This window comes from Thamnophis sirtalis, unplaced genomic scaffold (assembly GCF_051295495.1).
Source record: "Thamnophis sirtalis isolate CommonGarterSnake01/CBP01778 unplaced genomic scaffold, rThaSir2_p1.2 scaffold_6, whole genome shotgun sequence".
NCBI classification, from domain to species: domain Eukaryota; kingdom Metazoa; phylum Chordata; class Lepidosauria; order Squamata; family Natricidae; genus Thamnophis; species Thamnophis sirtalis.
Window position 1 is genome coordinate 84,895,519 of NW_028261386.1, and position 22,618 is coordinate 84,918,136.

General features: G+C 40.8%; 1 protein-coding gene across 2 annotated transcripts in view; it reads left to right on the top strand.

The window, feature by feature from the left end:
- EPM2A (EPM2A glucan phosphatase, laforin) overlaps positions 1 to 17,447 on the top strand; it is a 77,018-nt gene extending 59,571 nt beyond the window's left edge. Inside the window, exons 4-7 of one of the 2 annotated variants that reach the window (XR_015697037.1) lie at positions 6,333 to 6,378; positions 7,302 to 7,371; positions 15,347 to 15,497; positions 17,084 to 17,447. Coding sequence is in view for 1 of the 2 variants with exons in the window: in XM_087718328.1 (XP_087574454.1) it covers positions 6,333 to 6,378; positions 7,302 to 7,416 (161 nt within the window). In the remaining variant the exon portion in view is untranslated. Of the gene's footprint in view, positions 1 to 6,332; positions 6,379 to 7,301; positions 7,774 to 15,346; positions 15,498 to 17,083 lie in introns of those variants that run through there. The other variant, XM_087718328.1, reaches the window with a different exon arrangement.
- Positions 17,448 to 22,618: the final 5,171 nt, after the last annotated feature.

Here is a 22,618-nt window from a genome sequence, read left to right on the forward strand (position 1 = left end):
GAGAACAGACTGGATGTCTTCAGTGGAGCATACTGTCATTCTTGCCTTGGGATTCACTTACCTTCCCTACCAGTTCGCAAATGTGAGCGTGCACATGTGCAGGTGCCATATCTGCACATGCGCGGTGCTCGTGCATTACATTGGGGCAGGTGGGCAAAGCCTCCCACAGCTGCTGCTACCGGTTCGCCCGAACTGGAGAGAACCATCTGAATACCACCTCTGCTTTGAACTTCTCAGGTAATGGAAGGCACAATCCTTGAAGTCCTTCCATATCTGATTCACTGAAGACAAATTCTACAGAAGAATTCTCAGAAGACTTTCCAGAGGGAATAAAGCAAATGACATCATACTAAACTAACAACTGTTGGTTCCAGATATTCAAGTCAGAACTTAGAAACCTATCAAAATCGTGCTGATCATCAGAGCAAAGAGAACTTTAGATGTCTTGTGGCCTATGGCTATCCAATAGTGCTATGGTGCAGGATGCTGGCCACTAAGATTTGCTTAGGCAGCCTCGGGTTTGCAAATCTCAAAGTGTGTATGGCTGGCATTGCTGGCTCTCATTTACATGAGAACTTGGCACACTTTCATGCTGCCTCCATTCCTGCATCAATCTGACTGATCCCTGCCTCTACCGTCAATCAATAATCAATCAATCAATCAGAATAGACCTGAAAGGGACCTTGGAGGTCTTAGTCCAATCCCCTCTAAAGCAGGAGGCCCCACACTATTTCAGACAAGTGGTTGTCCAGTTTTTTATTTAAAATCTCCAGTGATGAAGCATTTACATTTTCTGAAGGCAGGCAAGCTGTTCCACTGGTTGATTGTCCTCATTGTTAGGAAGTTTTTCCTTAATTCCATGTTGCTTCTCTCCTTGATTAGTTTCCATCCATGGTTTCTTGTCTTGCCTTTTGGTGATTTGGAAAATATGCAGACTCCCTCTTCTTTCTCTTTGTGACAGCTCCTCAAATATAGATCAGGTCAGCTAATCTGCTCTATTTTCCAGGAAACCCTTCAAAAGTCTCTTTTTAAAAAATCTATGTTCTCTTGTCCCATTAGGCAAATAAAATTGGCTTTTTTTCCCCACTGGAGCAGATTTTAATTCTTATCCCCGAATTAGTTTGGGGGGATTTGAGGACTCTGTGGAGAGAGAAGGGAAGGGACAGGACAGGACAGGAGAATTGGAAAGGACCTTGGAGGTTTTCTAGTCCAACACCCTGGTTAGACAGAAACCCTATACTAGTGATGGTAAACCTTTTTGACACCAAGTGCCCAACCAGAACATGTGTGTGTATGCCGGAGCCCCAGAAATTCGAAGACCAACTGACCAGTGCGCATGCACGTGTCAGCCACCTGGTGTTCTGTTTTCCATCACACGCATGCGCGCTGGCCAGCCCCGGAAACTCAAACACCACCTGGTCTTCAGGTTTCCGGTGCTGGAAACCAGAAGAGCAGCTGGTGATGGTGCGCATGCCCACAGAGAGGACTTCTGGCACACGTGCCATAGGTTTGCCATCACAGCCCTATACCATTTCAAACAAATGGTTGTCCAATCTCTTCTAAAAAACTTCCAGTGTTGAAGCATTCACAACTTCTGCAGGCAAGTTGTTCCACTGATTAATTGTTCTGTCAGGAAATTTCTCCTTAGTTCTAAGTTGCTTCTCTCCTTGATTAGTTTCCATCCATTGCTTCTTGTACTCAGGTGCTTTGGAGAATAGCTTGACTCCTTCTTCTTTGTGGCAGCCCCTGAGATATTGGAACACTGCTATCAAGTCACCCCAAGTCCTTCTTTTCATTAAACTAGAGTTGACTAGGATGAAACTGGAGGAACTGAGATTCAATTCAGAACTAGACCTCATATTTCTGATCTGACAGCTACTGTTGTTTAATCATAGAATATCATCACCACTCCTCTTTCCCTCTTTAGTCTTGAGGTCATTATACTATCTGAAACTTAACTGAACAAATCTCAAATGCAGAGGATCTAGCCTGATCTTGGTGAAACAGTCCAGATGTTATTCTTATCTGCATCATGAAAGAGTAGGGATGTACTTACAAAGTGAACAAGAGTTCAAAAGAATCAGTCTCCAGCTAAAAGCTTCCAATCTAATAGTCTCCAGCAATTCAGCACTCAGGATCACAGGCAGAAAATGGCTGGAAAGTGAGCATGGAACCAAATTTTCTATGCTCATTTCCCTGTCTGTCTCTTCATTATGTCTTTACTACTCCTCAGTACAATTCCTTACTCACTCACCAGCTCTGTAATTTCCTTTCCACACAACTCCACTGCAGTCACCATTTCTAACTTCCTTCCTTCTTCATCTATCTAGTTGGGACTATTTGACTTGATGAGGCACCTCAAGCCACAGAAGCTGCATGTTTACCTTCACTGGTGTGGGGGCAACAATGTTCCTCTTTGTGGATGGATTGCACTTCCAACCTCTCTTCCAGTCCTTTCCTTAGTCATAAATGAGCTTTTGAACCTCTGGACTCTGTATAGTGCACTTTCCCTCCAGCCAAGCTGTGCAACCAAGCCATTATGGTCCTCTCTTTAGAAAGAGAGCTATGTAGTTTCATAAAGCTCTTTAAAGTAATGGTTCCAATAAATCTTCATCAAAGTTAACATCCCTCACCCCTGAAAAATTGCATAGCCCCCCCCCCCCCCGCGTGCGCACACATACAACCAAAGGTGGTATCCAGCAGGTTCTGACCAGTTCTGGAGAACCTGTAGCAGAAATTTTAAGTAGTTCAGAGAACCAGTAAATACCACCTCTGACTGGCTCTGTCCCCATCTATTATCTGCCTCCCGAGTCCCAGCTGATTAGGAGGAAATGGGGATTTTGCAGTAAGCTTCCCCTGGATTGGGGTGGGAATGGAGATTTTACAGTATCCTTCCCCTGCCACACCCACCAAACCACGTCCACCAAGCCATGCCATGCCCACCAAGCCACGCCCACAGAACTGGTAGTATAAAATGTTGAATCCCACCACACACACACACACACACACACACACACACACACACACACACACTGGATGAAGTTAATTAGATGAACACTAACAAGTCGACATACAAAGTGATTATAGAACTGTGGCCATATAATTTCCCAGCTAGATTAGAGACAATTGATGTAACAGTAGGACTTAGTTGAGCAAAACAACTTAATAAGGACTAAGCAGTTAAAATGCAAGAGGCAGAATTATATATGTATGACATAAACAAAATGAAACCACGTACGTACACAATGGTTAGGGTGACCAGACGTCCCGCATTTGGCGGGACAGCCACGCTTTTTCATAAATTTTCTCGCGTCCCGCACGGTTCTTTAAAAAACACACTTTTTTTGGCGCTCGCAGCTCCCTCGCTCCCCCGCCCATCAGCTGCTAGCTCGCTGGGCTGGCTCATCATTCCGTTCTATCCTACAAATTTAAGCCAGCCCAGCCTGCTGCTCACTGATTGGATTGGCCTGGACTCCAGCCAATCAGTGAGCTGGCTGGGATGGGAAATTTTCAGCATAGCAATAGCAATAGCAGTAGACTTATATACCACTTCATAGGCCTTTCAGGCCTCTCTAAGCGGTTTACAGAGAGTCAGCATATTGCCCCCAACAATCTGGGTCCTCATGCTGGGTCCTCATGCTGCCACGTGCTGAAAATTTTCTATCCCAACCAGCTCACTGATTGGCTGGACTCCTCTTAGCTGAGCACGCCTGCGCGAGTCTCCATTTCATTTCGTCTTTTGGGGTTGCAGCTGCGCTTACTCACTGGTGAGTAATCATGTTATGAATTGGTACCGGTGGGAATCAGGAGGCGCTGGGGGGAGGAGACAGCCCTCCTCTCCTCCTTCTCCCCCTTTGCGGAGTTCATTTCACCTCCTCGCGTCACAGCCAGCCCCTGTGCTGCGCCGCCACGGGCAGCAGAAGCTCTGGAACTGAGTGGAAGTTCTCTGCGGGAGTGAAAAAGCCGCTGCCGGTCGCGCAGAGAACTTCCACTCGGTCACGGACACACGGAGCTTCTGCCGGCGCGGCGGCGCCTGTGCTGCGCGCTTCCCAGTGACCACGCCGCGAGTCCGCGAGGTGTGGTCGCGTCCCGCCGCTTTCCCCTGCAGCGGCAGCTGTTCACCTCACGCAGAGAACTTCCACTCGGCCACGGAGCTTCTGCCACCCGTGGCAGTGCAGCACAGGGGCCGCCATGGGCGGCAGAAGCTCCGGAACTGAGTGGAAGTTCTCTGCGCTAGGTGAAAAACAGCCGCCGCCGCCCTCCCCCGCCCATCAGCTGCTAGCTCGCTGGGCTGGCTCATCGTTCCGTTCTATCCTACAAATTTAAGCCAGCCCAGCCTGCCGCTCACTGATTGGATTGGCCTGGACTCCAGCCAATCAGTGAGCTGGCTGGGATGGGAAATTTTCAGCACGCCAAGTGCTGAAAATTTTCCATCCCAACCAGCTCACTGATTGGCTGGACTCCGCTTAGCTGAGCACGCCTGGGCGAGTCTCCATTTCATTTTGTCTTTTGGGGTTGCAGCTGTGCTTACTCACTGGTGAGTAATCATGTTATGAATTGGTACCGGTGGGAATCGGGAGGCGCTGGGGGGAGGAGACAACCCTCCTCTCCTCCTTCTCCCCCTTTGCGGAGTTCATTTCACCTCCTCGCGTCACAGCCAGCCCCTGTGCTGCGCTGCCACGGGCGGCAGAAGCTCTGGAACTGAGTGGAAGTTCTCTGCGCGAGTGAAACAGCCGCTGCTGCTTGTGCAGAGAAGTTCCACTCGGTCACGGACTCACGGAGCTTCTGCCGGCGTGGCGGCGCCTGTGCTGCGCGCTTCCCAGTGACCACGCCGCGAGTCTGCGAGGCATGGTCGCGTCCCGCCGCCCTCCCCTGCGGCTCTCCTGCTGCGGCGTCCGTTTCAGTCGCGCAGAGAACTTCCACTCGCTTCCGGGGCTCCCGCCGCCCGGCAGAAGCCCCTGAACCGCGTGGAAGTTCTCTGTGCGAGGTACAACGGGCGGCTGCCCCCTCGCTCTCCTGCCGCGGAGTCTGTTTCAGTCGTGCAGAGAACTTCCACTCGCTTCCGGGGCTCCCGCCGCCCGGCAGAAGCCCCTGAACCGCATGGAAGTTCTCTGCGCGAGGTGAAATGGGTGGCCGCCCCCTCGCTCTCCTGCCGCGGAGTCCGTTTCAGTCATGCAGAGAACTTCCACTCGCTTCCGGGGCTCCCGCCGCCCGGCAGAAGCCCCTGAACCGCGTGGAAGTTCTCTGCACGAGGTGAAATGGGCGGCCGCCCCCTCGCTCTCCTGCCGCGGCGATCCCAAATTCATTCACTCAGCCGGGGCAGGAGGAAAATCCTTTTCGGTTTAACACTCCAACACCACAGCTGTTTGCCTTTGCCATCATGACAGACCAGTCCACCTTCAACAAGTCACAACTCCTATTTTTAGGTATCCTGGTAGCCCTGGCAGAAAGGGGTTCTACAGAAGTAGATGAAATGGCAAACTTCACCAGCTGACTTTCTATTCCACAATTTATTTATTTTTGCAATATCTTGTAAGAGATGTACCTTCAATATTCCCCCAAGGGCAAAATGTAAGTGAATACAGTATTTTTTAAAAAGGATTCTCATCTGAATCAGAATAATATGTTTCAATAATATCTGGAAGTTGAATCATGGCAACTGGACTTTAATATTTTTATTTTTTGCTATTTGTCTCAGCTTTCAGACACCTGGATGACTTAGAATCTTTATTGACATATTTCAATAATATTGAAAATTTGAATATTGAAATATAAGAATTGAGAAACAATATTTGAAAGGTGCAGACTGATACCCCCATCCCACTTTCAACACTACAACAACCAGATTAAGATAAAATTCAGCTCCAATAAATACAAATAGTGCTTGACTTGCAACCTTTCATTTAATGACCATTCAGTTACTATGGGAGTGAAAAAATGTCTTATGACCGTTTTGCACACTTTTGACCATTTCGGCATCCATTCAGTCAAGTGATCAAACTTTGGACACTTGGCAACTGGCTCATATTTATGATGGTTGCAATGTCCCAGGGTCATATGTTCACCTTTTGCAACCTTCTAACATACAAATTCAATAGGGAAGCCAAATTCACTTTACAGCAGTGATTCACTTAACAACTATAGCAAGGAAGGTCATAAAATGGGGCAAAACCAATGTGACCACTGTCTGTGATTCCTTTGTTCCATCCAACTATATACCAATTATCCCATATCCAATAAAATTCTGATTCTTCTTTTCCCTGTATTTCTTTCGTTAATATATCCATTTCGGCACAGTCCATAATTTTTCTTATTATTTCTTCTTCATTTAGGTTTAGTTTATTTTTCCACTTCTGGGCAAAAGCTATCCTTGCTGCTGTAAGTATGCGTAATATTAGATATTGTATTTCTTTTTTGTATTTCGTCGGTATAATTCCTAATAGAAAGAGTTCAGGTTTCCAATCTAACTTAACCTTTGTTATTTCTTCCAACCAATTTTTGATCCTTTTCCAGAATTTTTTTGCCTCTTCACAAGTCCACCATAAATGATAATATGTGCCATGATGTATTGAATCACATTTCCAGCAATTTAGCGAGGTATTTGTTGAAATTTTGGCCAACCTTGACGGTGCCAGATGCCATCTATAATAAAGCATTTTGTACTGGTTTTCCTTGTATGGGATTGATAGTGTCATTCTTAAATTTATTCCCCAAAATTTTTCCCATTTGTCTAGTTCAATGTTATAGCCAAAGTTCTGTGCCCATTTTATCATTGGTTCTTTTACAATTTCCTCTTCCATTTGATACTTCAAGAGGAATTTGTATATTTTCCCTATCATCTTTCTGTCCAGACTTTGAATAATTTTATCCAATTCGTGTGGTTCTGTTTCAATACCATATATTTTAGTGTCTTTATTGTATTTAGTTTTAATTTGGAGGTAGGTTAGCCAATCACCTTTCATATTCTGATCTGCCAATTCTTCAATTGTTTTTAAATTTCCCTGTCTGTCAATTAGATCTCTGTATCTTAGAATTTTGTTCCAATCTGTAAAATTTGGCTGTGTCGTTCTTTCTGTTGGTGATAGCCAATTTGGGGTTTTCACATAGTGGGTTTTTTTTTATTTTGAGCCATTGTTGCAGTAAAGTTCTAATTAAATGATTTTGAAAGTATTTGTGCGTTTTATGTTTGTCATTCCATAAGAAATTATGCCAGCCTGCCTGCAGGTCATGGCCTTCTAAGATCAGAATTCTTTTATTCTTTAACTCAATCCAATCCTTCATCATTGTCATTGTTACTGCAGTTGCGTATATAGGCTCCCTGTGTGCTTCCATCCATCGCTACGAAGATCTGCTGACTCTGCCTGCCTGCTGGTAAGTGAGCCGGGTTTTTTCTTTTCTTTTTTTAATGTATTTTAAAATAATATTTTATTTATTGTGCATATGATTTTTTAAAATAGTGGTATTCTGTGTTGATTCTTTTTTTAAATTGTCTTAGACTATTTAAAAAAAGATTCTATCCAAAATAAATTGAAACAAGCCATTTTTAAAATTTCTATGCACAATACTTTGAAATGGACTCAGGAGTCATGATTGACACTGAGTGAATTTGCACTTTTAATAATCAGGAAGATACAGTGGCATTGAAAAAAGTGACTGATGACCATTTTTCACACTTAGCGACCATTTTCACACTTAGCGACCGTTGTGGCATCCTCATGGTTACGCGATCAAAATGTTGATGTTTGGCAACAGATTCGTATTTCTGATGGTCGCTAAGTGTGAAAAATGGTCATTAGTCACTTTTTTCAATGCTATTGTATCTTCCTGATTATTAAAAGTGCAAATTCACTCAGTGTCAATCATGACTCCTGAGTCCATTTCAAAGTATTGAGTATAGAATTTTTTTTAATGATTTTACTTCAATTTATTCTGTGTGGAATAGTTTGAAATGGTGACAGTATAAATTATTGCTGGTGTAATACTTAACAATGGTTTTTAAGGATTTCTTTTATTTATAGAATACCTTTTTTATTATTTTGGGGGGATTTTTATTTTTAAATTGTTTATAAAATGTATTTACTACAAGAAATGTTCCTTTTTGCAAATGTGATCTTTGCAAATCTTTGTGATGCAATATGTTCAGACCAGGTTTATGTGTCTCAAAGTGGCTGCTATTCTATGGGCAGGCCAGGTTGGTGCAAGGCAGCTTTGCCAGATTTGGTGTGTTTCACCCTCATTGAATTTTATATCGTATAAAATCATATAATTTTAATTTTTTTTAGATTATTAACATAATGAGTAAGAAAAGAGGATGCAAATTCAACGATGATCTAAGAAGTGAATTTCCTTTTCTTAAAAAAACCAAAAGTGATCACATAGTAAGATGTGAGAAATGTAATGGTGAATTTTCTATTTCGCACGGTGGGAGGCATGATATTACAAAGCACTTGGAGATGCAGAAACATAAAAGATATGTAGATGCTGCTGCATCTTCCTCCAGAATGCAGGAATATTTTCGTAAACCAACGTATGCAGACGAAGAAAAGAAATTAGCATTAGCAGAAGGACTTATGTCTTTTCATGCTATTAATCACAATCATTCCTTCAGATCTATGGACTGTACATCACAAGTTGTCAAAAAGTTATTCAACAAAAAAATTACCTGTGCTAGAACAAAATCCGAGGCAATTGTGCGTAATGTGCTTTCCCCATATGCATTTTCAGAATTAAACAAAAATCTAGAGAAAATTAATTTTGTATCCATATACTCTGATGCATCTAATCATAAGGATATCAAATTATTTCCAACCCTTATTAGATTTTTTGATTCGGAAACTGGAATACAAATTAGAATGTTAGATTTTGTTTCTTTGCCTGGCGAAACTGAAATAATTTTCAGTTCCATTGTTAATATTTTGGAACAAAACAATTTAAAACCCAAAATAATTGCATATTGTGGAGACAATACGAATGCAAATTTTGGAGGAAAAGCGAGAAGAGGTACAAATAATATTTTTTATAAATTAAACAAAAAGCTTAATCCAAACATTATTGGTGTTGGTTGTGCAGCGCACATAATACATAATGCCATTCAACAGCTGCTGACTTGTTGCCCATAGATGTGGAAAATATTATTGTTAAAATATATTCTTATTTTTATATATACACTGTGCGCGTTGAAATTCTTAAAGAATTTTGTGAAAATGCGGAAGTCGAATATCGCAAAATACTTGGATACAGTAAAACGCACTGGTTAGCTCTTTTGCCAGCTGTTGAAAGAATTTTGCAACTATACGATCCTTTGAAGTCCTACTTTCTATCACAGGATAAATGTCCTAGAATTTTAGAAGAGTTTTTTGAAAAAGAATCTTCAAAAATTTGGCTAGAGTTTGTACACAATCAAGCAGCTCTTTTTCAAAATAGTATAAAACTTATTGAAGGTGACAAAATTTCGGTAATCGAAGTAGCAAATGAACTTAATAATTTAAAATTTCAGTGTCAAGAGCGGTTAGAAAATATTTTTATTCCCATAACTATCCGTAATATTATAAGGCAGCTAGAAGAACAAGGTGCAATAAATCGTGCAGACACCATGAATCATGTTAAAAACTTCTATAGTAACTGCGTAGATTATTTAGAAGAGTGGACGGTACATTATAATGATATTGAACATTTTAATTGGGTTGCATTAAAAAAAGAACTTGATTGGCATGATGTGCAAAAATCATTCGAGCATATTAATCAAAATTTCCCAAATAGTGATATTTCTGAAACTAATCTTTTTACTGAGGTATCATATTTAAAACAATATATGAATAAGGAAAAGGTTGAATCTTGGGCATCAGCAAAAATGACAATAGAGAACAAATGGCTAGAAATATTTCATCATTTTCAAACAAACCATATTTCATACAATAATGTATTAAAAATTGTGGAATACGCACTGTCCTTACCAGGAACTAATGCTGCGACTGAATGTGTTTTTTCTACGGTAAATCAAGTGTGGACATCAGAAAAATCACAATTAAGTGTTGAGACTTTGAAAGCCATTTTATGTGTCAAATATAATTTAACAAATTCGTGTGAAAAATTTCATGACCTTTAAACAATGACAGCAATCTACCGTATTTTCACGACCAAAAGCCGCACCGGATTATAAGCCGCAGTATCAATTAACGTTAATTTTTTAAACTTTTTCCACATATAAAGCGCACCGGGTTATAAGCCGCACGTTTCCCGACGCTTCTGGACATCTGTTGCAGTCGCGAGGAGCGGCACGAAGGTTCTTGGCGCTCCAGGAAGCCCCGAAAGCAGCTGGGAGAGGCGCACGGCTTGGTTTCTCCTCCCTGGACGTCGCAGCAGCAGCCCCAAGCGCACCGATCTCTGTGTTTTTCGCATCGGGGCATGCTCTTGCAGCACACCCCGATGCGAAAAACACTGAGATCGGTGAGTTTGCGGCTGCTACTGCGACATCCAGGGAGGAGAAACCAAACCACGCGCCTCTCCCAGCTGCTTTCGGGGCTTCCTGGAGCGCCAAGAACCTTCGTGCCACTCCTCGCAAATGCAACAGATGTCCAGAAGCGGCTTTTGGGGCTAATGGGGATTGGATTTCCAGCTCGATAGCCCCTGCCACTTCTGGACATCTATTGCAGTTGTGAGGAGCCGAGGAGAGTGTGGAGAAGAGCGCGCGACGGTTCTTGGCGCTCCGGGAAGCGGGAGAGGCGCGCGGTTTGGTTTCTCCTCCCTGGACGTCGCAGCAGCAGCCCCAAGCGCACCGATCTCTGTGTTTTTCGCATCGGGGTGTGCTGCAAGAGCATGCCCCGATGCGAAAAACACAGGGATCGGTGCGCTTGGGGCTGCTGCTGCGACGGCCAGGGAGGAGAAACCAAACCGCGTGCCTCTCCCGCTTCCCGGAGCGCCAAGAACCGTCGCGCGCTCTTCTCCACACTCTCCTCGGCTCCTCACAACTGCAATAGACGTCCAGAAGCGGCAGGGGCTATCGAGCTGGAAATCCAATCCCCATTAGCCCCAAAAGCCGCTTCTGGACATCTATTGCAGTCGCGAGGAGCAAAGCAGCTGGGAGATCTTTTTCCACATATAAAGCGCACCGGGTTATAAGCCGCACTGCCGATTTTGGATCAAATTTTAGGATTTTCAGTGCGGCTTATAGTCGTGAAAATACAGTACTAAAAAAAATTCACTCAAGTGAGAAATATGCCAAACAGTAAAATTATTCTGTACATAATTTTTGTCAATATATTTAATAAATATAAATAAACGTATTATATTTGTACTGTACATAATTTTTGTCAATATATTTAATAAATATAAATGTAAATAAACGTATTATATTTGTAAATTGTAGTTATGTTGAAATAAAAAAAATATTACAATACTATTTTTGTGATGTATGAAAATTTTTGTTGCTCCGTATAAAATTTTTAATCAAGCCCCCCTCCCCCCCCCCGGTCAAAGGTATCCCTCTTTTCCAATCTGAAAATCTGGTCACCTTAACAATGGTTGTGACTAATTTGAAAACAATGAGGAAGACGAGTATGAATAAAGCAGGTAAAGTTAATGCAGATGTATTTGCATTATATTTAAGGACATGGAATTAAGATGGATTACAAGACAAGGGGAAAATGTCACACTTAGTAGGAAGATAATACTGCTAAGAAATGTTTAATAGATGGTTTAAACAAAACCAGATTAAAAATTCCCTTCCTTCATTTATGATTCACTTTTCTTCCAAGAAGCTCTGAAAATATCTATATGAACTAATCACATTTTACCTCTCTTAACCCAGTAATTTCAGTTCCTATGAATTTAATGACAGGGGGAACTTCAAAATCTCACTTTTACAGATATTCTGGAGATTCAGCTAACCAGCCATGGATGGCCAGATTTGAGTGGCGTACAGCTTTCTATTTATATGCCCTACCAAATAACTTGTGACTTTGTGATATTTATTTTGCAACTTTCTATTTGACACCTGCGCTTCAAGGAAAACCAGAAAGATTGTTAGAAGACACATGTTAGATAAACAATTCTGTGGCCAAAGGTATGCTGAGAGTAATGAATGTCCTTAGCTTGAATATCATGCAATTGCCCTAAGTGAGCAGGCCTTCCAATTTAGGAGGGGGGAAAGAAATGGATGGGGATGAAGAAGTGGTTTTTAAAATCACAGTTTCAATTAATGCAATGTTCACAGACCTCACTTTCTGACATTTACAGTAAACAGATTTCTTTTTGACCAAGAGAACCAGCTGTGGTGGTAAAATAACGCAAATATCTTTACAATGAGGTGGGATCATGAGGGAGCATGGTATGTTTCTTTCTACTGAAAAGACACTTTTGTGCAGACTCTCAGTCTTTGCCTTTTTATTTTATTTAATTTTTTTATTGAACATATTTCATCATTTACACCACATTTTCAATCTTTACAGCGCTACAGTATCAGTATCACTCATAGTTACTTAGTGGTTATTTCATTATTCTTCCTTTTCAATTATATACATCACTGTTCTATATATTGTATCAATATTCATATGTATGTGTCTATATATATTGCCTTTTAATTTTACATTGTATAGATATTCATAAATATGTATATTGCCTTTTCACCTTAATATAACTCTTAAATAACCTTTATGTACGATCTTTACATCTATTCTCTGGCCACTTATACCATGTGTCCCAAAACATGTAATATTCCATTTCTACTTTGTCTTTTAGTTCCATAATTAGCCTGTCCATCTCTGCACAATCAAGCACCTTTTTTATCACCATTCCATCAGAGGGAGAGTTGTCCCATTTCAAGTTTTGTGCGTGGGCAATTCTAGCTTTTTTTCTTTGCCTTTTTAGTTCTAGAGGTGATATGTATTTTCTTAAAGCTGCCTTGAAAAAAATCACGTCTTCCTTCTCTCTTTCTCATTGTGAAAGATAGAAGGACTTCGTATTTTTGGGTTTGGCTTTTCAGGAAAAAAAAGTTTATTCTTACCATTACTATCTCAGTTAGCACATATCTATTTTTCATGTTCATTGTGGTGCATACAATATGTAAGCCTGATCTTTTAAGAAATTCCTAAGAAACAATTTAAGACTCAGCCTAAATCTTCTCCCAGCTTCCTTTTCAGCACAAGGCTTCATTGCATCTTATAGCCTCACCCAACTCTCTGCAGTGTTTTGGAGCCTATCTCCATTACTGCTACAGTATATTGACACAACAATGTTGGATGGTAGTAGAAGATGTTATAAATCACTTATGTGGAAATGGTTTTTAATTTGTCACTGGGAAAACAGCAGAAGCGGGAGCCGAGTAGAAGATGGGACAAATATGCAATTACTTTAGTGACATGTGTTTCGGCTTGATTACAAGCCAAGTTGCAGCAGGGTTGCCTTCTCCAATGAATGCTCTGAAACTATTTTAAATTATAACAACCATCAATCCTTGACTGAAGATGTGGTGCATTTAATCTGAAGGGTATCAAGCTGGAGAAGATTGTATCAGATGTAGAATCCAGAGAGAAAAATAAAAATGTTGCTAAACTAAAGGAAGTTCCTGAATGAGGATTTGAAATGGGTAAGAACATTGGCATGGGTAAGAATACTGAAATAGTTAAGAATATTAGTCAGTGTTCTGAGAGCTGATGCAAAGCATCAAAGTGGCAAGGAGAAGAGGAAAGTCTTTTAAAGCATGTTATAAGGGAGTTGATGAAAGACGAATTGGAGAAGAAGATACATGTGACCATCACAAAATAGATGAAGTTATGAAGAGTGTAGCTGCTGCTGCTGGCTGCTGCTGCTGCTGCTGCTGCTGCTCCTCCTCCTCCTCCTCCTCCTCCTCCTCCTCCTCCTCCTCCTCCTCCTCCTTCTCCTCCATAAGGTTTACTTTTCAGATCAACAAATGGTATTTCACATGATTGAATATAGCAGCCAGGCCAGGTCCAAGTGTAAACTTACCATGTTCATATTAATTCTGACCTGCCACTTTTGTTTTAGTTTCCTGCATGGACATTTGTCTTCACTATTAGTGGTAAGAGATGAAGGGAACAATATGGGGTGCTGCTCGTAGAATGTAGGCCCTTTCCCTTATTTTTTCTGTTATTGCTGTAATGCCCAGCTACTGCTTGACTGTATCATTACTGATATGGTCAAGAAGGGAAGAGCCTAATGACCAGTGGAGCATATGGCATTTAAAGGACACTCAGTACTTTTGGTGGCCAGCAGTCAGAGCCATTCAGTGCTAGTAGGCAAACAATAATTCCATATGATTTGGGTTTAGTTGAATTGGCATGCTCTTATTATACAGCATTCCAGTGACCTTCTCCTACTTCAGCCATGTTGCATTAACCCTCAAAAAGTACTTTGTCATTATTGCTGCAGTCACTTTGCAGATGGGATCCTAATAACCGGAAGAGTTTGGCTTCATTTATGAATATTATAACAACATGCCAGATAACCCTTTGATGGTTTAAATGTTAATCTACACATTCACTTTTCCTTTCATTACTGTGGGATTCAATGTGAGTCAGTCTATACATTCCAGTAGAGAGGAGTTCCCTGAGAATGGACTCCAACCTGAGTCCAAAAGCTCATAAGACTAAACTTCTGATCCTGGTAATCACCCCAGACTGAATCCAGCAACATCATGTATACTTCTTTCATTAGTAATATAAAAATCTAATAACCCAGAAGAGATATTTTATTACTATTTCTTCAATACTTTACTCTCATACTGACTGTTTCCTAATGTATTTTATTGCATGGGTTTTTTCCCCTCTGTTCAATATTCTCTTGCTATGAGTTCATTGGATCCTTGGTTCCATTAAAGGAGTTGTTTGCCACAATAAGAAACAAGAATATGTAATGCTCTTCCCAGAAACACTGAAGATTGAGAATTACTGCATTATCTGCCTACCGCAGCATTCCAAAATGTTTGCCAGTTTGGGTAGATTGTAATCTAATTATCTAGGTGAGGAATTGATCAATTAATATATAAATTAAACAATAGTCTCTGATACAGAAGTGGGAATTTTGTAAACTGCCATTCTGAAAGGAAAATTCCAGAAGATCCCATGCAATGAGCTCCTTTGTTGCTTTCTAAGCCTACCACAAATTGGAATGCAACATTACTATATCTTTATTAACATCACTTATAGTTATAACTTTATTAACTATGCGGTACCTTAGCTATCTCACAGCTGATCAGAAAAATGTACTCCCTTTTATTATCACCAAATTCTGCTTCATAGTGGCAAGACAAATTAGGACCTTACTTGACCAAAATAAAGTACTCTGCCGTTGACTTTGATCTTGGTTCCCTGAAGTGTTTGTTTATTTTCAGATGGAGATTTTTTAAAAATGGGGAAAAGAGTGTGAACATTTTCCCTCCTCAACTTCTCAAGCAGATTTGTCTTGCTTCAGAAAAAAAAATCCTAAGAAACCTTCAACAGTTAAAATTGGATTAAAAAAAACACCTTTCATACTTACTGCAGGTAAGGAGACATGGTAAACATTCTTATTAAATTAGGTTGACAGTTTCTCATCTTCATCCATTTCAGGCATCCAAAGAGATACTTTTAAAGACTCGAGCCTGAGGTGAATTCAACTAACTTTATTGCAGGAACCAACAGTCAACAACAGTACACGAACAGAGAACAGAGCCCGCCTGACAGCTATTTATACTTGACAGCTGTCAGGCGGGTAGCCAATCGGCGGCGCGTATTTCTCCCGCCGGCCGTCCGGTGCGCCAGAGCCAATCAGAAGCCTCAGGCTCTGGCTGCGGCTGCTGGCTGCGTCGGGAGGACGCAACAAATACCTGTTTGGTTGACACCACTGACAACTTTTAAGGGCAGTAGTTTTTAGTATCCCGTTTGATTATTGTGCTTCAGGCAATGCCTTTGTAGAATATCAGGCTGGGGAAACTTACTTCAAACTGAAGATCTGATTCAAAGGCCAACTTGAGCATAACCCCTCAAAGTGGCTCAGTGCTTTGGTGCTGAATTGAAGATAGGGAAAACAAAAAGCAATGCAGTGTAACCCCTAGAGTATTAGGAATTATGTCGAGAATGGCAGACAGCAGATTTGCTAACTGCCTAACACTTGTTAAGAATTGCACTGAATACTTGTCCTCTTCAAGAACCTAGTGAGGAATTATAAAACCATGACAGGGGTTGGAGCTTAAGTTTTAAGAGGTGGGGAGATGCTTCTCCCTCTACCTGCCTATGCTTTAATCTCAAGACAGATGACAGTCTGATATCATTATCACACTATTAGTGAAGTTCAGTAAATGGTAACACAGCTGTATTCTCCATGGTTAATGGAAAATATGGATAAATATAGAACATTCTGCCTTCCCTGTAAGAAGCCAATTTTGTCACTATTTCAACAACTATGTAGGAGGACCAAACTGTTTCACCAGATAATGAGATACGCTAAAGTCATTTCTGAGAACATCCATGATCAATCTCATTAAATTTCAACTGCAACAAACCTCCTACCCATCATTATGATAAGCCCGTGTGGTTTAATTATCATCACTATGAGGCACAATTACATAAGGCTTCAATTAATTTCTATTATTTGTTAACAGCTTCTGAGTCAATTGGGTTGGCATGGCTGTACAATGAGTAAATAACTTTACAAGTATTATGTGCTATTTGATACACAAATTTGGTACATTTTGGCCAGATCCTCATGTACAATTTTAAAGTAAGAATTTGTGCTATGTGTATGTTTATCCACAAAATATTTAAAAAATAATAAAAGGAAGTAGATTACATTCTTAGTTCTAATTATAAAAATATGTAAATATGCCACTGAATAATGACATTTTGACATGTTACCATAGATCACAGATTTTTCATCCATTTGGGAAGCAGCCTGGCATTTAAGGGTAAAGACAATGTTTTAAATTATTCAAAATACCACATTAAAGTTGTAGAGAGCAATTTAATAAGTACCAAGAGCAAGATATTCAGATTCATTTTCACTGTGAAAATTTGCATGAAATTTGCATTGATACTAAAATGGGAAAAGGCAATGGGTGAATATATAACATTGCTTAATCTTTTTTTTTCAGAGTTAAGATTCTAAATATGCTTCGACTACCATCATGGAGAAAGTTAATCACGACAAAAGCTTCCTGTTTGATGAGACTTACTTCTAAGAACACATGATAGGATTATAGTATCAGTCTTACTAAAGTTAATTCATGAGGTAACTTAATGATCTGAACGTATGTAATGTGAGTAGAAAATCTCTCTTAAAGCGGAAACATAACAGCTTCTGTAGCAAGAGAGGCACTAGGTTCAGGTAATAAAAGTCAGTTAATGTCAACAGAAGCATATTGCTTCCCTCATCAAATGCAAAACTGCTTTTTAATCGATTTTATAATGGTTCCCAGACAGAGACACTTGTCTGAGATGGGCAGCTGTAGAAATTGAATAAATAAATAAATAAAACCAGTCTCCATAAAACAGCAAAAGAAATACTGCCCGTGGTTCTGTTTTACTAATTGTTTCACAACAGCCAATTGAAAACTCCCATAAATAAACCTGGAAAAGGTCTTGGACCCAGGTTTGTAAAAGTCTTTGGACCAAGTAAGCCAAGTTCTTTGCTTATATAATGAATCACAAGCTCTCAGTGTTTTCACTGGCCACAGAGGTTTCTTACTTCTTGGTGGCTTTCAAGTCCATGATTAAAAACAAAATTCCCTAGGTCCATGATGGCGAACCTATGGCACACGTGCCACAGGTGGCACACGAAGCCATTTCTGAGGGCACGTGAGGCATTGCCCTGTCAACTCCAGCACGCATGTGCACACTGGCAAGCTGATATTTGGCCTTGATTTTTGGCCATTTTTCACCCTCAGAGAAGCCTCCGGAGAGCGGAAAACCGCCCAACGTGCAAACCGGAAGTTCGGGAACAGATCTCTGGTTTGTGCATTGGGCTGTCTGGAGGCTTCAGTGAGGCCTGCGCACATGCGTGGGGAGGTTGAGCATGTGCAGGGGAGGGCATTGCATTATGGGTGTGGGCACGTGCGTGCGCACCCCCCCACACTTTTGGCACACCTCGACAAAAAGGTTGTGATCACTGCCCTAGGTGAAATGATGAAACAGTCTTTAAAAGTGGCAGTATTATTCACCCTGAAATCTTTGCTTTTCAGTTTTGGACACTGACATTCCTTAGTAAGCATAACCCATGTGTGACATTTGTATCTTTTTCCGTTCAACCTACTACAGTATAGTATAGTATTATACAGTATAGTGTAGTTCAAACTGAAAATTAAAGAAATTGTGACACTAAATAAATAGGCATAGATTAAACGTTTTGAAACATTAAAAAACAACATTTTAAAGGCACAGCTAGGAGTTGATTTATGTTTTTTATTATAAACCAGAGGCTCCTGAATTAACAGTATAATTCTGCCATTGGGGTTCTTCTAGTTGAAGATCAAATTAATACTCCCTTGCATAAGCGCACCATGCAATGAAAAGCTACCTCACTGTAACCAGAACCTTCTATTAGAGGAGCACCACTAGCAACAGTTATAGTGAGGGGAAAGTTGTTTGATCCAAAGGAATTTATTTGTAGACCTGTTTTATTATACCATTTAATTCAGACCACATTAAATCATTTGCACCAAGTGCAAGAAGAAGATTAGCATAGCAGGGCGTAAATGAGCCCAATTGTTGTGCCCATCAAGATGTGCCGGAGAGAGTAGAAGAAAAGGGCCACGAGGATATGGTATGTGCCAGTAGCTGTACTGAATCGGGTTCTCTAGCAAGAATGTCCTGGTCCTAGCCTGACAATGAACCTGAGAGCCTCTTCATGCAAAACAAGAATTATAAAAAAAATCAGGAGGAAGTAATCATTCATTTCTAAGGAGACACTTTGCTTCTCATCCAAGAAGTGTCTTCAGCTCAGAGCTGAAGCTTCTTGATGAGAAACAAAATGTTTGCAAAGGAAAAACAGAAAGTCTGGTTGCCTCTTGGAAAAAGCACCTTTGGAATAATCATGAGTTCAAATCACAAATGATCTGAGTGGCTCAACTTATTTCCAAGAAATCTTGGGACACTTCAACAGTACTTCAAAATCTCCTCCTGCAAATGTTCAGCACTCACAGTTGGTGTGCTTTTAAGTATCCATCTTGTAAGAGGTTCATCCTACGAAACCTCTCTCTGTCTTTTCCCCATTTTCCTCAGGGTTAAATCCAAAAGCCTTGCCTATAAACTTTTCAATAGACAGCTTTGAAGAACATGTGGTTTGCCAGAACTAAAGATGAACCCCCGAAGATCACACCCACCAAGTCAATGCTTAATTTATGTGAATTGAAAGGGCACCAGTCCAGTCGAGTTTATGAATTGGCTGCATATTTCTCTACAGCTGATCAGTATGCACTGATTGGTGAGACCTTAATAAATTGCAAATCCTATTCTAGCATGCAGTTAAAGCAAATGGCTTTTACCTCCAAGGTTTGTTATTAGCCTTGGCTTATATCCAGGCTTTAACGTGGTGAATATCCTTATGTGCTTAACCGTGGCATTTTTGCCATTCTTTAAATGGCATAAAACTTATAATTTGTCAGCACTGGTATTTCATAGGAGCAGATTACCTTGAAGGATTTACTTACTTAACAGTAAATCCTACTGAGCTTAGCAGGCTTTGCTTCTATGTGTATATGTAAGTACAGTGTTACATGACTGCAATGTTGTGCACAGTTACCCCAGAGAAAATCTCTTTGAATTCAATGGGATTTACCTCTTAGGTATGGATAGGATTAAGTTGGAAATATGCATCTTAATTTCTATAACAATATCATTCCCAGAATGAACATTTTACGATTCTTAGTATTTGCAGTATGTCTTTGTGCTTTTTGGGGGGCGGGGGAGGCAGGAAGGTACCACAAGTCAGTATTGACTCCTGGCAATTGCCTTGACTAATCCCTGCAGTTTTCTGGGAAAGATTTCAGAAGTAGTTTTATTTTATTTTTTTATGTATTAGATTTGTATCCCATCTTTATTATTTTACAAACAACTCAATATGGCAAACATATACAACATACCTTCCTCTTCCTATTTTCCCCACAACAGCCATCCTATGAGGTGAGTATGGCTGAGAGAGAATGAATGGCCCAAGATGGGACTAGAACTCATAGTCCCCTGGTTTCTAGGCCAGCATCTTAACCATTTCACCCAATTGCCTTTCAGTTTGCTCTTGCCTTCTTTCTAGGGCTGAGAGAGGGTGACCTAGTGTCCAAGGTGGGACTAGAATTCACTTTCACCCACTTTCTAGCCTTGTACCTTAACAAAATCTATGTGATATACCTTTGCTTAAAAAGAAATAGGTACCAAATCCCACCACATTGATTTTAGTTTTCTTCTCTGCCTTCACATACAGAATTATGTTTCATGAAAAGTCTGGCCTTATGTGTCAATCTTGGAAACATGGTTTGTTTGTTTTTTAACCTCACAACTATTTTCAGTCAAGTGAATGAGGCCTGCTGATGTAGACCTAATCATACCACCTGAAAAGAATAAGAAATCCACTGAAGAGTTCTGGATCTTTTTGACTAGTTCAAAGAAAGGTCAGTCTAGGCAAATGTATATTTATGCACCTGTGTATTGCAAAGACCCTGAGCTACCATTCCATGAACTCACCTGGAATAAGTTTAACCCAACCTAGTGAGATTTGTTTCTGAGCGATACAGTTAATGGCTGAACCTTTCCTGAAATACAAAGAAAAAGAAGAAAGGCTGAAACGCTATGAGAACTACAAGAAAAACAACCCACAAAAAATGGAGGAGGATAAATAGCTTTGGTTCATAACACTGGCAACATTTTTCAAGAAAAATGTTTCAGGGAAGTGGCTTTTATTTTTCAGACTGAAAACATATGGAGGTAGCAAACAAGATGGGTAATAGAATTATAACATTTTAAAGCATCTCAGAGGTTAGCGCAACCCTCTATTCAGTGCAGGATCTACTAAATTATTTTGGGCAGATGGCTACCCAGACTCCATTTGAAGATCTCCAGTGAAGGAGAACACCCCATTTCATAGGGTAATATCCCATTAGGTCAGGGGTGAGGAACCATGGTCCTTTTATGATTACTGGATTTCAATTTCCAGAATTCTTGAGCCAGGCATGCCCCATGCTGGTTCAAGAATTCTGGGAATTGAAGCCCACAAATCGTAAAGGGGCCACAATTCCCCATCTCTAAACTAGGTTCTAGCTGTTACCAGGAAATTCCTCCTAATATCTAACCCCAGTTAACTTCTTTATAATTTCTAGCCATTAATTCTAGGCAGGAGGCAATGGAGAACAAATATACTCCCTTCTCAATATGGCAACTTTTTAACTATCTGAAAACTGCAGTAGCCCTTAAAAAGTGGTTAATGTCAGAGATACTCTCTCTATATGGGTTTTGTTGTGGTGATGTTTGTATGTCTCCTGAGAATGGATGGTATCTTTTCCATAGTTGAGAATGGGATGAAGACTTCTGTGATCATTGGGTTTAGGTGATATTTGCCTTGATTCAGGCTGGCACTCACCATGGGATCTGCCAAAAGAGTAGGTTTCAAGTCAAGGGAAGTCAAAGAAGGATTGTCTTTGCAGGGAATGTACTGCCCATCATCAAAACCATTTACTCCCAGTGCATGGTGAGCTTTGACATATGGTACCCATTACCAAGACTGTTTGTTCCTAGGACATGCTGGGCTTTTCCATGGGCTTACTTGGGTACATTATATGCAGTCTTCAGAATCATGTACTAGCCTAGAGCACTGAACAAAACAAATAAGCTACCAGCAGAGAGAATTTATTGCCACAACAGTAGCTCTTCCTAAGAAGTCCTCCTGAAGCCATTGTCTTTGACAATGGTGGAAGGGTCTAATGCCAACACTGACTGAAATTACTCTAGGAAATAGCCTTCAAATCATGTCATTATTTTGTTTCCTTCCTGAGGCAAGGAATCAAAAGCAACACTTTATTGTAATGTTGCTGAATGCCAAAGAGAAATATAGTTATTCCTGAAACATTACATAGGCCTCAGAAGAAAATTATATTCCCAGTCTGCTGGCCCTAGTCACAGTCCATATGGCGAATAGTGTAGGTACTGCTATAAAAATGTATGAAAGAGCAGGATATTGGAAAAATATATATAGCCACTAGTAATAGGGATATTGTACTGCTGTGTATGGGACACGGTAGCTCAGTGGCTAAGACACTGAGCTTGTTGATCAGAAAGGTCAACAGTTTGGTGGTTCGAATCCCTAGTGCCGCGTAATGCAGTGAGCTCCTGTTACTTGTCCCAGCTTCTGGCAACCTAGCAGTTCGAAAGCATGTAAAAGTACAAGTAGAAAAATAAGAACCACCTTTGGTGGGAAGGTAACAGCATCATGCTGGCCAGAGACATCTTCGGACAGAGCTGGCTCTTCAGCTTTCAAACGGAGATGAGCACCACGCCCTAGAGTCGAGAACGATTAGCACATACACCTTTGCTTTTACTGCTGTGTAGCTTTGGAGCATATCAACAGATTCCTTTTTTAAATGCAAATCCTGTGGGGAAGGGAAGAGAAGGGAAGGGAAGAGAAGGGAAGGGAAGGGGAGGGAAGG